The sequence below is a fragment of the Rousettus aegyptiacus genome, unplaced genomic scaffold (genome assembly GCF_014176215.1).
Source record: "Rousettus aegyptiacus isolate mRouAeg1 unplaced genomic scaffold, mRouAeg1.p scaffold_m13_p_13, whole genome shotgun sequence".
Classification (NCBI taxonomy): Eukaryota; Metazoa; Chordata; class Mammalia; order Chiroptera; family Pteropodidae; genus Rousettus; species Rousettus aegyptiacus.
This window is the reverse complement of record NW_023416288.1, coordinates 7,525,942-7,540,960: the sequence shown is the minus strand read 5'-3', so window position 1 is coordinate 7,540,960 and position 15,019 is coordinate 7,525,942. Positions and strand designations below refer to the sequence as shown.

The 15,019-nt window shown below is 33.9% G+C and overlaps 1 protein-coding gene across 1 annotated transcript in view; it reads left to right on the top strand.

Annotated features, from left to right (window-relative positions):
- Window positions 1-11,739: 11,739 nt before the first annotated feature.
- The window catches only part of GNAT3 (G protein subunit alpha transducin 3), a 49,993-nt gene continuing 46,713 nt past the window's right edge, over window positions 11,740-15,019 (top strand). Inside the window, exon 1 of the mRNA XM_016159623.2 lies at window positions 11,740-11,996. Coding sequence (XP_016015109.1) covers window positions 11,879-11,996 — 118 coding nt within the window. The 5' untranslated portion in view covers window positions 11,740-11,878. The remainder of the gene's footprint in view (window positions 11,997-15,019) is intronic.

Below are 15,019 nucleotides of genomic sequence, written 5' to 3'. Positions count from 1 at the left end.
AGTGATATCATTAAAGGATTGGCTAGGGAAAAGATGATTCAATAGAGACATGAGATTATTCTTTAGCTAGAATAATAAAGGGAAAAATGCACAGATATTGAAACAATTTCTCTTCTTGCTACTATCAAGCAGGCAGTAATGTCTCTCTGACCCATAGATGGTTAGAGAAAAGAAACTATGACAAAAAAGAGTGAAAATACTGGAACATGAGTTAGTATCAGAAGAGTAATGTTTTTGTGACTGCCGTCAGGTTTTCATATGTTTTGGGTAGTGTGGAGGAAAGGGCAAAATAGCCAGGTAACATAAGTCATAGAAAGAAGGCCAAAGCTGGTACATACAGTGAAGTTCAGCCATGGCTGGGTGAAGTCAGAATCCTGTAGCAGCATTCATAGCAAGGGTTTGCATATGGTGAATTGAAGGATTTTGTAGATGAAAATTATGCAGGAAATCTCAGTGTCCATATGCAGGATGAACGTGCAACATCTAAAAGCCATTAGTTTACTTGTAGCTATTTAAATTTAAATCCTAAATAATTAAAATTAAAGAAAATTTAAAATTATTTTCTTAGTTGTATTTGCCACACTTCACATGTTCAGTGTGCATATAGAGCATTTTCATCATTGCAGAAGGTTTTATTGTGCAGTTCTGACTAAAATACAAATAACATATAGTCTTGTTTCTTTTTTGATTTTTCTGTCTACAAAGGCTATAGCTTATTGATTGGTATGACTAATAAACCAAATATGTAAATAACTTAAACAAATTTCAGTGAGTTTAATTAGTATTATAAAATTTTATATTTGATATTTTTCAGAAAATGTCTAAATAGCTTTCAAGTTTGGGTAGTAGATGCAGTGACATTTCCAGTTAAATGCTCTCCCCCCAATGCAGTGACATTTGAATTAGGCACTAATACATTTTTTGAGATGTGAAAGGGCATTGCATCAATAAGAATAGCACAAGGTTAATGATGGCTGACAAAATGTGTGGGAAATAGTAAATGATTCACTTTGGCTAGGACTTAGAATAAATATAGGAGGGGAATGTAAAATTCAGGAGGAACATGGATTGAGATCAACTAGTGTACGCTTAAAGTTTGTTTTTTAGTTGAAACAAAGAACTTGTTATAAGAGACATTGCCATTTGTTCCTTGAAAAAATAAATGTTCCATCCCTGTGATGCCAGGTTGAATGAGAGTGTGCTTGAAACAAAAGACAAAGTGAGATTTTTTAGGAGATTGCCCCAGTGAGCAGGGACAGTGTGAACTATGTGCTATACAATCTATATTAACGCAAGAAGAAAGGGAAAATCAGAAAAGACTCAGATTTCAAGTGTGAAGAATGAAGAAAATTATACTGCTGTACAGGGAATGGGGAGGGTTCATAAGGAAATATGGCGAGTTCGATCTCAAATATGTCCATTTCAAACAGCCATAAACTAAGGAAGAATTTAGATGGAGGTAAACATTTGGAGCTTCATCCTGTGATAGTGAAAGAAGAAACGATATTTGCCTGGAGAAGGAGCATGGGATTTAGATGAAAGAATCTGGCTTTAGAAAAGAGAAACAGGTAAAGAATTTAGTGAAGAAAGGAGACTAGGTGTAAAGGCACAAAAAGATAGTAACCATAACATGAAAGCCCCTTGACAGAGAGGCTTTAGAGGAATGAGTGGTTAATAATCTCCAAATCTGAAAAGAATTCAAGGACAACCTCTAAGGGAAAACAGATTTAGTGATTTTTGAGAACGTGAATAACTGCTGAGACATCTTTGGTGGAGTTGAATAGATGGTGTTATATGACTAATGTTAATGATTATTTAGATAGGAGCTGATAATGAAGTAGGTAACTATTTCATTCTCTCTCTCTTCTTCTCATATCTTCAACACATACTCCCATTCTTGCTTCCTATTTCACTAAGAAAATAGAAGCAATCAGAAGAAACATTTAAACTTTTCCACCACCACACGTAGTGGCTATGTACTTCTATATCAATTTATCTTTCTTTCTCTTGCTACTAGAGATGAACTGTGGTCTTCTAATAGAAAACAACCACCTATTTGTACACTACATCCCATCCCTACTCACCTACTTACTTAGATATCACTTCAACAATGAAGTCTCTTCTCTATATGCGTTAATATATTTTACCATTTTTCCTCACTGCTATATATTTCTCATCAACATATACAAAAACATTCTCTTTTGATCATCTTCCCTTACCAATTACCATACCAGTTCTCTACTTTCCTTTACAATCTTTATTTTTCCTCCCACTATTGTTTTTCTCTTAATGCTACCTTGAAATTAGTATTATCAAGGTCAATATTTCTAATTTTTGTGCACTTCTAGATTCAGTCAAGAAAATATACTTTCTAGGGTCCCTCCCATAACTTAGAAATCCCAGCTCTAGCCCTTCACTGGCTGAGCTCCTCCCCCACAGAGCAAGGATTTCATGAGGCCAGAAGGAAGTACTCACCTGGAACCTATGCTCCTCTTCTATACCATATTCCAGGAAACAAGACCCCATAATTTTCTTCTAAAATCACTTAAACCCACTTCAGAGTCTGCACTAGCCTCTTCCTTGAGTCTAGCCCCTCAAGAGTAGATCATACCAGTAGTATACTTGTTCCTAGTCAAGAAGGATTGCCCGAAAAGCAGCTGTTTGCAGGGGCTTTAACAGAACTTAACCAGAGGTTACCTGTGCAAGAGTTCTCTCATGGCAGAGCACAGAGTTAATAGTGGGGAGAGAAGAGAGGCAGGATTCTTATACTTTCATATTTCAGCATTGAAAGGAGTCAGAGCGTGCTAAATTTTAACATGTTTTTTCATACCATTGTGAAGTTACTTTTTTAAAAGTAAGAGGTAAGACCATTTTTTAAAAATTTGTTAACTTGATTTATAACATATATGTGTAGATGTGTAGTATATGTTCTTTGAATGATACCCTGACCCTGAAAATGTTAGCTGTAGGTATGACTGTTTTCAATGATTAAATATCAATGTATATTTTTACTTGGCCAAGCAGTAGCATTTGACAGAGTGAATCACTTCCTCCTCTTAAAACCCTTTTTTACCCTTGGCTTCTAATAGGACAATATATTCTCCAGATTCTTCTCCTTCCATATTAGCAACAACTTCTCAGATTTTTAAAAATGACCTTGGATACAGTCCTAGATTTTTGTTTATATTTACATACTCTCTTGATTACATTATCTACTTAGGAGCTTTAAATGTCACCACATACTGATGACTCCCAAATTGTATTGTGGCCAGTATTCTGACCTCTAGACTCAAAGATGTGTGGTATGTTTGAACATTTAATTTGATTTTTTAATAATCATTCCAAATATATGATATTCAAAATTGAGTCCCTGATCTTTCTCTTCCAAATCTACTTGTTCCACAGTCTTTCCCATCTCAAGATATAGCAACTCCATTACTACAATTACTCAGGCTCTTCACTTTCTCTCAAACCCTGCATCTCTCAAACCCTGCCAGTTCTATCTGTAACATGTATCCAAAATCTGACCATTTGTTACCATGGTGATAATCTAACCTAATTCATATTGCCTTTTCCTGGATTATTGCAAAATTTCCAAATATGTTATCTAGAATTCTCCTGTTAGCATGTTGGTTATATCAACTTACTCCATTGCTCAAAATGCTGCAATGTTTTTCGGTCTCTCATAGAGTAAAAGTCAAAGTCCTGAACTAGCCGAGGAGGACCTCAATGACCTGAACAACCCATGCATTTGCCCATTAACTCTCTGCTTTCTTCTTAAACTACTGTCCCTGCACTCACTCTATTCCAGTTACCCTGTTTCCTTAATAGTTCTTCAGTCACACTAGGCAATTGCCTGCCTCCCAGCATTTGCATGTACTATTCCTTTTGCTCAGATTTGTCTTTCTCCAGATGCCCATGTCTTACTTTCATCTCTTTGATGTCTTTGCACAAATGTTACTAAAGTAAACATTCTGCTGCACCTCTCAGAACTTTTTTCATGACTGAGACATTCTTTTTTATAGCTACTGAGAGTGCTGGCAGCTGAGTTCCCCTCCACAGAGGGGATACTTAACCAAAAGGAGTTGCCCTGCCTAAGGTTATAACTCTTTCCTAAGCGCAGCTCACATCCAGTGACTGGACAGTTTGGGTATATAAGGGCTCATCTCACTTCTCACTTACAACTTTGAAGAGTCATTCCTGCTATTAACTTCCCATACAAAAAGCTGAGGCCTCTTTTGCAATGGCATTGTAGTTTCCTACTGCCAAGTCCTGCCTCCCTCATTCCTTATGGGTATATCTACCAAGGAAATTTTTCACTCCTTTTCTTCATGAAAATCAATCTCAGATTCTGTTTCCAGGAAACTTAATCCAAGAGAGCTGGTACCAGGAATGGTCATAAGAAGCAGACTCTAAAATGGGGTATTGAAACTAGATTACCCACCACCCACCCTCAATCTCCAGCAAGTGAGGTGATTAGAACTCTATCATTGGTGGTAGGTATATTACTGATAGTCCCTGGCTTGTGGTAGCAGTTTAGTTTTTAAAATTTTCACTAGCAGTGACCTTATATGGGATCTAGCAAGAGACAATGTACAGGTGGTAAAAATCTCAATATTTGAAAGCATTCAGAAAAGCAGAAATTATAGACTATAGTATTGACAGCTGTTGCTGGGAGCTGTCAATTTACCCCCAGACACACACACACACACAAAAGATAATGGAAGGCCAAAGATGATTAATCGCCAATTTAATGCAAAGTGCAAAAGCCAGAGGATCTTTTGAGCTGCATAAAAAAATAATAAATGAATAAATAAATAAATAAATAAATAAATAAATAGCCCTCATCTCCCACAGTGGAGATGATGCTGAAAAAGCGATGATCAGGTGCAGGACTTAATAATAAGGATAAGAGAGTTCCACAGAAGATGCAAATTTCAACCTTAGCACAACTACTATACCAATGTCAAGTTTTTCATTGAAAAAGAGTGGAATAGCAATGACCAGAGACAGAATAGCAATGCTTGGGTTGATGCATTAAAAACTCTTGACTCCTTGGATTCCACTTAGACCATCTGGGTTGACAGAAGTGATACAGTCTTCCTTTTTAAAGGCCAGCACTCACCCTTGCATGAAGCCAATGCACAGGCCTTTGCATTATTAAATACTATTCAACCTGATAAATATCCATATCTACTGCTACTGGAGACCTGGTCAATAACTGTAATCTATTTATGACATAATCTGGGCAAGGATATTCTGAACCCGCTACCAGAAGAAAGAGCCCACATACCAAAAGAGCTATAGAGACTAATCAAAATGTACTTACAGGAGCTGGAAGAGTATATATAATGATTGGAATCTAACAGTGCTAGATCAAAGGAAGATGAAATATAAATTTGAACAAAGGAGAAGTATCATACGGAAACCCTTTCCTCTGATACAGGGTGCCAACCCTCTGGGATATGGTATTAACATGTTTTCTAGGATGGCTCATCGAAGCCTAGATATTGTTATTTCATGGTAGATGAAGGCAAAAAATGGCTCAGAGAAGTTGGCATCCTAGACCGAGAAACCAATCAGACTTTAGGAAATGATCAAATAGCTTTTCTCTGTATTAAAATAATTAGGAATGCACTAGTGAGAGAGGATTTCAGCATTATTGAGACAGTTCTTCATAGGCAGGGGTTGATGACCTAGACTTCCTCAAAGCAATGGGAATAATACGATCAAAATAATAAAGACTAGGTGCCAACATTTAATTATGAGACCCAAAGTAGGTGTGATATTGTAATGATAGTCAAGGTCAGAGTGGCACCCAGAAGAACCTGCTATGCAGAGACATCTAGAAGTAGTTAATAAAACAGTGTTCTTAAAGTCAAAATAAATGAGCAGGTAATATGAGTATTGTTCAATTTAAACAATCAGAAAAGTCAGAAGCAATCATTAAGAGAATAATGTCAAAAATATCATGATTCCTTTTCCTCTTTCTAAACCTGAGCTATTTCTCAGAGTAATAACTCTATTACTGAAAGTACTTAATGAAGGAGAAATCTTCAAAACCATGACGAATATATATAGTGAAGATTCACTAAAGTTATTCTATGAAATCTGAGTGGACTTTGGTACTTGGGGACCATCAGTAACATTATGGCCCTCATGTTAAATTAGGGATATATGGGAGTCAGGTAAGAAATGGTATCCTTGGCTATATCGAGATTACAGTGGACACAGTGGATTCGCAGACCCAGCCAGCAATCATTTCTCAAGTATGATTATATATGTTGAAAATATGTTGGCTGAATCCCCATATCACTTTTTGGCTTGTACAGTAAGAGTTAGCATAATGAATAACATCAAATGGAAACTCTGATATTACCCCATTCATTCCCCAGCTATTATGATCCTTAAAAGAGATATACCAGTCCAGTCTTTGTTCTTCATTTCAGTGTGTGTGTGTGTGTACGTATGTGTGTATATTATGCATGTATGTATGTGTGTGTATGTACATACATATATACATTATGTATGTATACACACACAAACATACGTATATAATATACACACATACATACACATATATATATATGACTATCATGACTATCTCAACTTTGGAGCTCCCTGAGGATTGGCTGAGTGCTCTGGTATAACTGTATTGCAATCCAATTTCTTCCCCTGACAATATTGTTTCCTTCACTCATTTACATGGATTGTTCCAAAGGACATTTTACAATAAACTGTCTTTATGCATTTTTTATATTAAAGTCAGTTTCAAAGGAACTTAATCTAAAATAGTCATCTTTTTAATTCAGTCTTCCTGGACATATTATACAAAATTCTGATTTCTCATTCTCTCCACCACTTTAATACTCCTTATATCCATTGTTTGTTAAGATTTATTATCAGTTATATTTCTATATACTTTAATATTTATCATATTTATTGTCTAGTTTTCACACACTAGAATTTAAGTCCTATGAGAGAAGAATCTGACTTTTGTTTACTGCTGAATCTCTCATGCCTGGTATATAACAATTGTTGAATACATCAATTGTTTAATAAATGAATTATTACAATTCTAGAGGTAATACTTCATACTCTCAATCATTTAGAAAGGAGAATAATGCATTTCCAACATGGAGCAAAGAGATATCAAACACCATATATTTATTGATCTCTCACTATTCACCAATTATTTTAATAAACAAGATTTTCTTCTATGTACTCTGAGTTTAGAGCCTGCAAACAGAAGAGAACAACCAGAGGGCATAATCAGTGAAAACCATCCTGCCTAGTCAATGAGGAAAGACAAATTTACTGGCAGATTTCTCTTAGGAACTTGGAAGGTAAAGAATTGTGCAATGGGTGGTAGTAGATGTGAAGCATAATGGAGAATTTACTTCTCTGATTCTTTCTTAACAAATGGGTACTTTGGAAAAAGTCAACTATAGAAGATATTACTAGTGAGGAAAAAAGCATGAGCGAAAGCTACGCTGGGACACATAATTAGGAAAGGGATGAAAGCTCAGCCAAAATTGCAAATGTGTTATGAGAAATAATGGGAAATATATTTATATTGTTGGGTTGTGCAAACTAGATTATTGAGTATTTAGCAGCAGGACTAAGATAGCAGTAAGAAATAAGTTCTTTGTTTTTTCAACAAGAAAAGTGTAATAATAAAGTTTGAGTTTTCGAGAATATAACCTGACACATACGGGTTAGACTGGGATAGTCAGTGACTAGAATCAGGAAAACTAAGTAAGACGTAGTTGCAATAATCAGGACTAAAATTACTGAGAATAAGATTAAGAAAGTATGTAGTAGAAATGTTGTTTTAAAGAGACATTTTAAAAATTTCTAAAGACAATTTGGGGCAGGAAGAGGTCCTTTTGGAAATAATTATGATTCTCATCTTTTTTGGCAATTAGGCTTGTAACATTTTATTTCTCGTAATCATTATATATAATCATACCCTAATCCATCAACAAGAGTATATAGACTAAGTAAAGGCAGAATTCAACTCCAGTAAACACAGTAAAAACACATATTTGTATGGCCTCTTAGAACATAAGAGCTGCTTAATGTTGGCATTGTAGACTTATTGCACCATCTGAATGTGCTAATTTGAAATGGCAAGTTTTGTTTGCCTTATTCCCTTAAGATCAAAAGACTTCTCTCAGGAAATCCCCAAAGACAGGAACTATCTGGAGGAAATACTATGCTCAGAGCTCCCAGAAGTGCACATTTGAGTACCATTAGCAAAGGAAAGAGGGTTTGCCTCAAATTTCATGGGAATATACAAGGATAAAGGTCTTACTAAGGCAGCCAGGACTAAAATTACCCAGGGACCCAGTGCCTGGAGTCAACAACTCTTATAAGATATGAAAACAAAATAAAGAATACAGTTGACAGTCTGTATTGACAATTTGCAGAGGGAAATTCAGCCATTGGAGCTACTTATTGTAGTCAGCCACATGTCACATACTCAAGGGAAATACAATTTGATGACTGTAGAACCCCACTAATGCTGGCAAAAGAGACATCTCCAAAAACATAGATTGAAATCTCAACATTAAAAGCAGGTGGGAAAAAATTACTAGTTCTCTCAAGCTAGGTATTGAATTATAAATTTACAATAGTGATTGCCCAAACTTTTTAAAGGCTAATATCCCTTTCTGAAGATTTCACAGAGACCCTGTGGAATAGCAAGAGGAAAAATTACTCGCACCATGCAAGCTTATGATATTTCTGTGATCTTTATAGCTGAGGGCTCATTCTCTTTATTTTACCTTAAGTCAATTTTTCTTTCTTGCACAGTCTAATGATAAAAAACAATATTCCCAATCAGGCCAACACTGTGATACCAAAAATAAACAAAGACACACACAAACAAACAAATAAAAATGAGGTTTTTAGAAGTCATTCTCAATGATTATTTTAAAAGACCATAACACTGCAACACAATGTCTTCTGCTTTCTGTGTGTGTGTATGTGTTGTGAATACTAGTGTGTGTGTGTGTGTGTGTGTGTGTGTGTGTGTACATGGCAATATATAGTACTCTAACATGATAGTATCTTGGATGGTTTCTTGTATAAATGTTGAGCTGACAGTTGTAATTGTGTATATTGACATTATTTCAGACAAACATTGGGTTTTTCATTGATTTTTTTTTGATTCACTCTAAAATTTCTAGGGTATTTATTTTGGTTCACATATACAATGGAATATACTCAGCCATTAAAAATTGAAATCCTACCAATGCAATGACATGGATGGACCTAGAGATTATTATGCTAAGTGAAAAATAAATACCATATGATTTCACTTACATGTGGAAACTAAGGAACAAACAGAACAAACTAATCAAAAATGACAATCTGCTGATGGACAGAGGGGAAGGGGACAGTAGTCAATAGATGGTCATGAGCAGGGGGAGCACAGCATAGGGAATGCTGTTATTGTCTATATAGAGAGCCAGATGAGAAAAAGAGCAATTAGGGAGACCATTTTACAAAACTATGTAAATGTCTAACCAAAGTCCTGTATACTTGAAAATAATAAAGTAAAATTTTAAAAATATAAGCATAAACAACTATGGCACTGAACCTTGGAAAGAAACCCTCACCATCTAGTCACCTCAGCATAGCACAAAAAGAAAAAAAGATTTTAGGCCTCTATCAATTTATTAGCAAAAAATAATTTTTAACATTTCCTGTGGCTAGCACTGTGCCAAATACTGTGGAGGACATACAAGCTGATAAGATATTGTCCCCACTCTAGTGGAATTTATTATTTTATTATTTTTCTTTGGTCCAGACAGCTATAATCCTAAGTGAAGGAACATGAGCTAAAAACTCCAGCTCATTAGTGAAGCTGTGTCCCAGGAACCTAGGGAAGAGAACTACGGAAGAAACCTTCTCTTCTCTCTGCTTCTCCCTAACTTCCTTCCCCTATATATAGATACATCTTGAACTTTATGTCAAGATTTTTTAGTCACTGATGAAAAATATCACATTATCATCTCATAAAGTTGATGACTAAAACTTCTAGCTTACACAGAAAAGCGGAAGTTTATAATTTTATGCAGCACAGAAAATGTACACTTCTCATGAAAGAGCTGGTCAGTTTTAGTCAGTAACCCACTAAGAAACTCTTCGTAAAACATGTACATTTTCAAAGCCAGCGAACATCCCCACTAAAAAGCTATGGGATATATTTACTCAAATACAAATTATAAAAGTATCCAGTCAGTTCACAATTGCTATGGAACATACAAGAAACTTGTACATTCAGGGTACTACGTATATTCAATTTTGATACAAAAACAATAAGCAAAAAGTTTATTTTCATGTTTGTGTTTTTTTTGTGCTGCTGTCAGATTGACTCTACTCATGGATGAGTATAAATAAACCAGGCAGTGCAAATTTTGTTCCTTTGGAGCTAGGTCCTTTGCATTGTAAAAACAATACCACATGATTTGCACCAACTCTTATATTCCTACCTTTCCACTTCTTTAGACTATCATAACATGGCTGTAGAAGAATGAAATCCGGACCATGCTTCTATATCTGCCACTTAGTATTTTATGTGAAAAAGTAAACAAAGCAGGAATACGTATTTAATTTGGCAGCCCATTTCCTTCTTGTATGAATATGCAAAAACCCACCTGTTCAAACTTTCACATGATCCCACAAGGAGAGCAGCACTGACATATTGATTGACTGACTATATTCTTGCATTTCCTGGTTAGGTGCATTCATAGACCCCAAAATGTACATTGAAAGATTTGTCTGCTGCCAGAGGTAGCCAGCTCTGTTTAAAAGGGAAATGTTGATTGACTACCTAACAAGTGCTTTATGCTTCATATAATAAAAACGTGTAGAACATAATCTCTGTCCCCAAACTTGGAGATCTTCAAGAAATCATGAAATCTATTGTCATAGTTGAAAGGCATAGAACATATTTGGATGTATTTACTATTCTTACTTTTAATGAAGAACTAAATTACCTACTGTTTTAAAAAGATTACTTTTTATTTGTCTGATATCGAATCATTAAAAGTCCTTCCAGTACAACAGCTTTTGCTTAATGGCCCTAAATAGTTAATGTACTACCACAGTGCAGTGTCTATACCAAGTGGATCCTCAATTAATGTTTATAATTGACTCTCTCACGAGCAGTAAAAGCTCAATTCATAGAAATGGAGCCTATGAGACTAAAATCAATAATTTATGAGCACTGTGTGTTGAATTCTATGTTTGTGGCAATACAACAATACATATAAATATAAGAAGTATATCTGTTTCTGTTTATTTTAAGTTGTTTTCTAGTTAACTGACAGATACTGAGATTCTCAATAATTTTGAGTAATAAAATCTGAACATAGTGAGATTATAAATTTGGATAATTCAATATAAATATTCTGATAGCAATAGTAGAGGGATAATGAAGAATTTAAGGACTCAAATATCTGAAAATAAGATACAACTTGTTTTTTAGTTATAATAACTTAAAATCAAAGTAATAAAAGTTGCCTATTTGTGTGAAACATTTCATTTGAACTGCTCATTGCAGATTATCTTAAGTGTAGAGATTTTGACAACTTCTACATTATTGTATGCTACTCTTTAAGGAAGATGAGCAGGTTTTGGAAGATGTGCCAGAAGTGACCATTTAATTTGATCAGGTGACACACTTTGATCAGGTGATGGCTCAGAAAACATCTCCTTAGTCAAAGCAGAATCTTAGGGAGGGTATGAGCAGTTGAGTACAACAGCAGAACACTGCTCTCGCATCCTATGTTGAAACCAGAGCTGTGCTCTACATTTGAAAAAGTTTGAGCAAATAAACTGACGAATATCTAACTAACCACACAAGATGGGAAGCGGAATTAGTTCAGAGAGCAAGGAGTCGGCTAAAAGATCAAAAGAACTGGAGAAAAAGCTTCAGGAAGATGCTGAACGAGATGCGAGAACCGTAAAGTTGCTGTTATTAGGTAATATTGTTTTTCTTTTGCTCTCAAAATCCTGATGTTTTCTTCAATTGTGGTATATTTACCCTCTTGGACTTCAATTTTAAGTGTATAATTATATGGGATATTTAATATAAAAATGTGTTTGGAAAGTTAGATTTTATGTGTGCTTTTATAAATATTTACTAATTTTCTATTAAGCATTTTGTTATATATTTTTGTTAAGCAGAGAGACAAATATTTATTAGATGACTCAATTTCTCTGTCAATAATACAATATACTATTATGAAAAAACTCACATACATTTATTGCACCCTAATTATTTCTTGAATGTCTGCTTTTTAATACTGAAAACATCCCTTAAATACAAGTTATATTTATGTTATTTTGTTTGAACAGAAATATGTTGTTGTTTGATATCCAAGTTAATATGTTATTTAATTACTTGTGCTGTTAAAACCAATTAGTCTCAAGTTATTTAAAGAGTAATAACAATGTACTTTAAATTATACTAATAATATTATTCAGTATTCTGAATACTACCTATAATATAGTCTGCATACTTGAAAATATTCTTTTTAAGTTCTTTCAGGGTATTTATGTATTGATTCAGGAGAAGAATTATGTCTCTTCTATCTTTTCTTTCCCTCAAAACTCAGTACAACGAAAGATTGTACTCAGTACAATTGAAAGATTGAAGATAATCTATACACCACTCATTTTACTAAATATAAAAAATTCATATGTAGTGGTCACTGAAAGAGGTTTGTAAAATAAAAATAAAAACCTATATAAAGAATACAAATCAAGAGCTTTAATTTAATCATGATTGTGTGTTCCACAAAATGTCCTCATTTTTTAGTGTTTAATTTGCTCCCAATGGCAAGAGCGTTTCAGGAGCCAACTGTGGGGTTACCAACACTTGCTCCTCAAAGGAAAGAACACGTTCTCTCCTTTCATGTATAAGTTTGACGGCTTTTTTGCTTGCCCACAGCACTCAAAAGTAACCACCTAGAAGTTGGTAACTTACAAAGAGTTGGGATGAACTCTTGAAATCAATAAATATACTTTCCCTAAAACTCCAGAGTATTCTCTGACCAAGAGTGAAAGTAATGTGGAAAAAGCAAATAAAAGGTGAAAGGGAAAGCCAAGTATTCCTACAAATGCATTCTTCGTCCCTCTTGCTGTAAGAACAATGATGTAAGAGTTTTGATAAAACATTAAAAATCCTTATGTTTGAATAAAATTTCAAAAGAATAGACATATTTTCAATATACCAATTATTTTTAGATTAAAGTATTGGGTTAGGTCAGAAGAAATGGTAACTTTTGGTACAGAAATATAAAAGAATAATTTGTCATACTATTAGATCTTTGTCTTTCTCAAGACAATCAGAATTTCACTAATTCAGTTCCATTGGAACCACACAGCATGCTGGATTTTTTTGGTTCCAACAATATGTGCACTGAAATTCTCAGGCACATTCTACTTACACAAAATGAATCAAATTCTCTTAAGCTTTTCCTATTTTAATGATATTCCAAACACCTGACTAAGTTTTCCCTTCTGGATTCTATTTGAATTCTATATGATGATTAAATTGTCAAAGTTCAAAATGACAAAGTTTTGTAACATCTCTGCTTTAATTCTCATATTTTTAATTGAATTCAAATTCTCTAAACTATAATCTTTATACTCAATTTAGCTTCTTCATACTCAAAGTGTTTAGTGGAACTAAACTAAACCTTTTCACCTTCTCGTGCTCAAATCCTTTCATTAATAAAATCTGTTGAATTTATCTCATCATTGAAACAATGATTCTCATTCATCAGTGTGGCCTGAACAAGAAGTTTTAAGTTTATCGATGAGCGTATGTTATGTGGGACTAACCAGTTAAAAGTTCTTAGTAATCAGATCTAGAGTCTCACTCTACTTTTGATTAACAAAAATAAATAAAAATCTAAAAAACATTTTGACAGAATTTATTCTTTATCTTGATCCTCTTTTATCCAATGAATTTCTTGGTGCTTAAACACATAGCACAACTTTCCAAATTTAACATGTACTGTAAAGTAAATGTACCATTTGGTATTATAGGACACAAGATTTCACTGAATCTGAAAAGCTAGCAAAGTGTTACTTTAAAAACAAAGGATCGCCTTGCAGACAGATTCCTTTTTTATTATACCTTTCAGACATTTAATAAAATTGAAGAGAACAAATCTGTTTCTTTAGTAAAAAGCAGGCTTCTAGGAAACACTGGAGATGACCCATATATTACTGACTCATTTGATAACAGCTGTTAAAGACAATGTCACATGCTTTAAAAGAATTAGCTCATAAAAATGCCCTAGAAAGAGTACATTTTAATAAAAAAAACAAATTCCTATAAATCAAATGTTCTCTTTTGTAGACTTCTAAGTTAGTTTTAGTTTTTTTTTAAGTCTTGATTTACAAATGTTTGATTAAACTTTAATTCTATTTAAAAAATACCTATTGTTTAATTGTAGAATCAATTGGATCATGTTTTCATTTTTCCTATATCTCCTCTCTTTATATTTATTATTTTAAATTTCAGTTAAAATTGATTTATTTGACCACATTACTTTCTCTTGTACTTTCTTAAATTTCTGTCATGTGAGCTGGTTAGATTCAGAGCTCCATAGGAAGTACAGAGAAAAAATTCGCTTTCTTTTCTTTCATATTGAAACATAACCATGTTCAGTGTACAATTCTCCATTATGATATTATAATTAGCTATTAATCAGTGATTTTCAGCATTATCATGGACTGTCTATCATCAGTGTTCTTTTACTTCAGCTCTAAAACTTTTTATTTTTTTTATTTTTTCTATGAGCTATATTGTAAACATTACACTATATATATTTTAAATGGTGAAATCTGAATCGCATTGTTTTAAAATATTACTCCAATTACTTGACTCTTAGAAATCTTCTTTAAATGTGATTATATTTACTGAGATAATATTTTCAAATTCTGAATTGTCTCATTTATTTAACAAATGGATATGTTGGAAGTTGTGCCA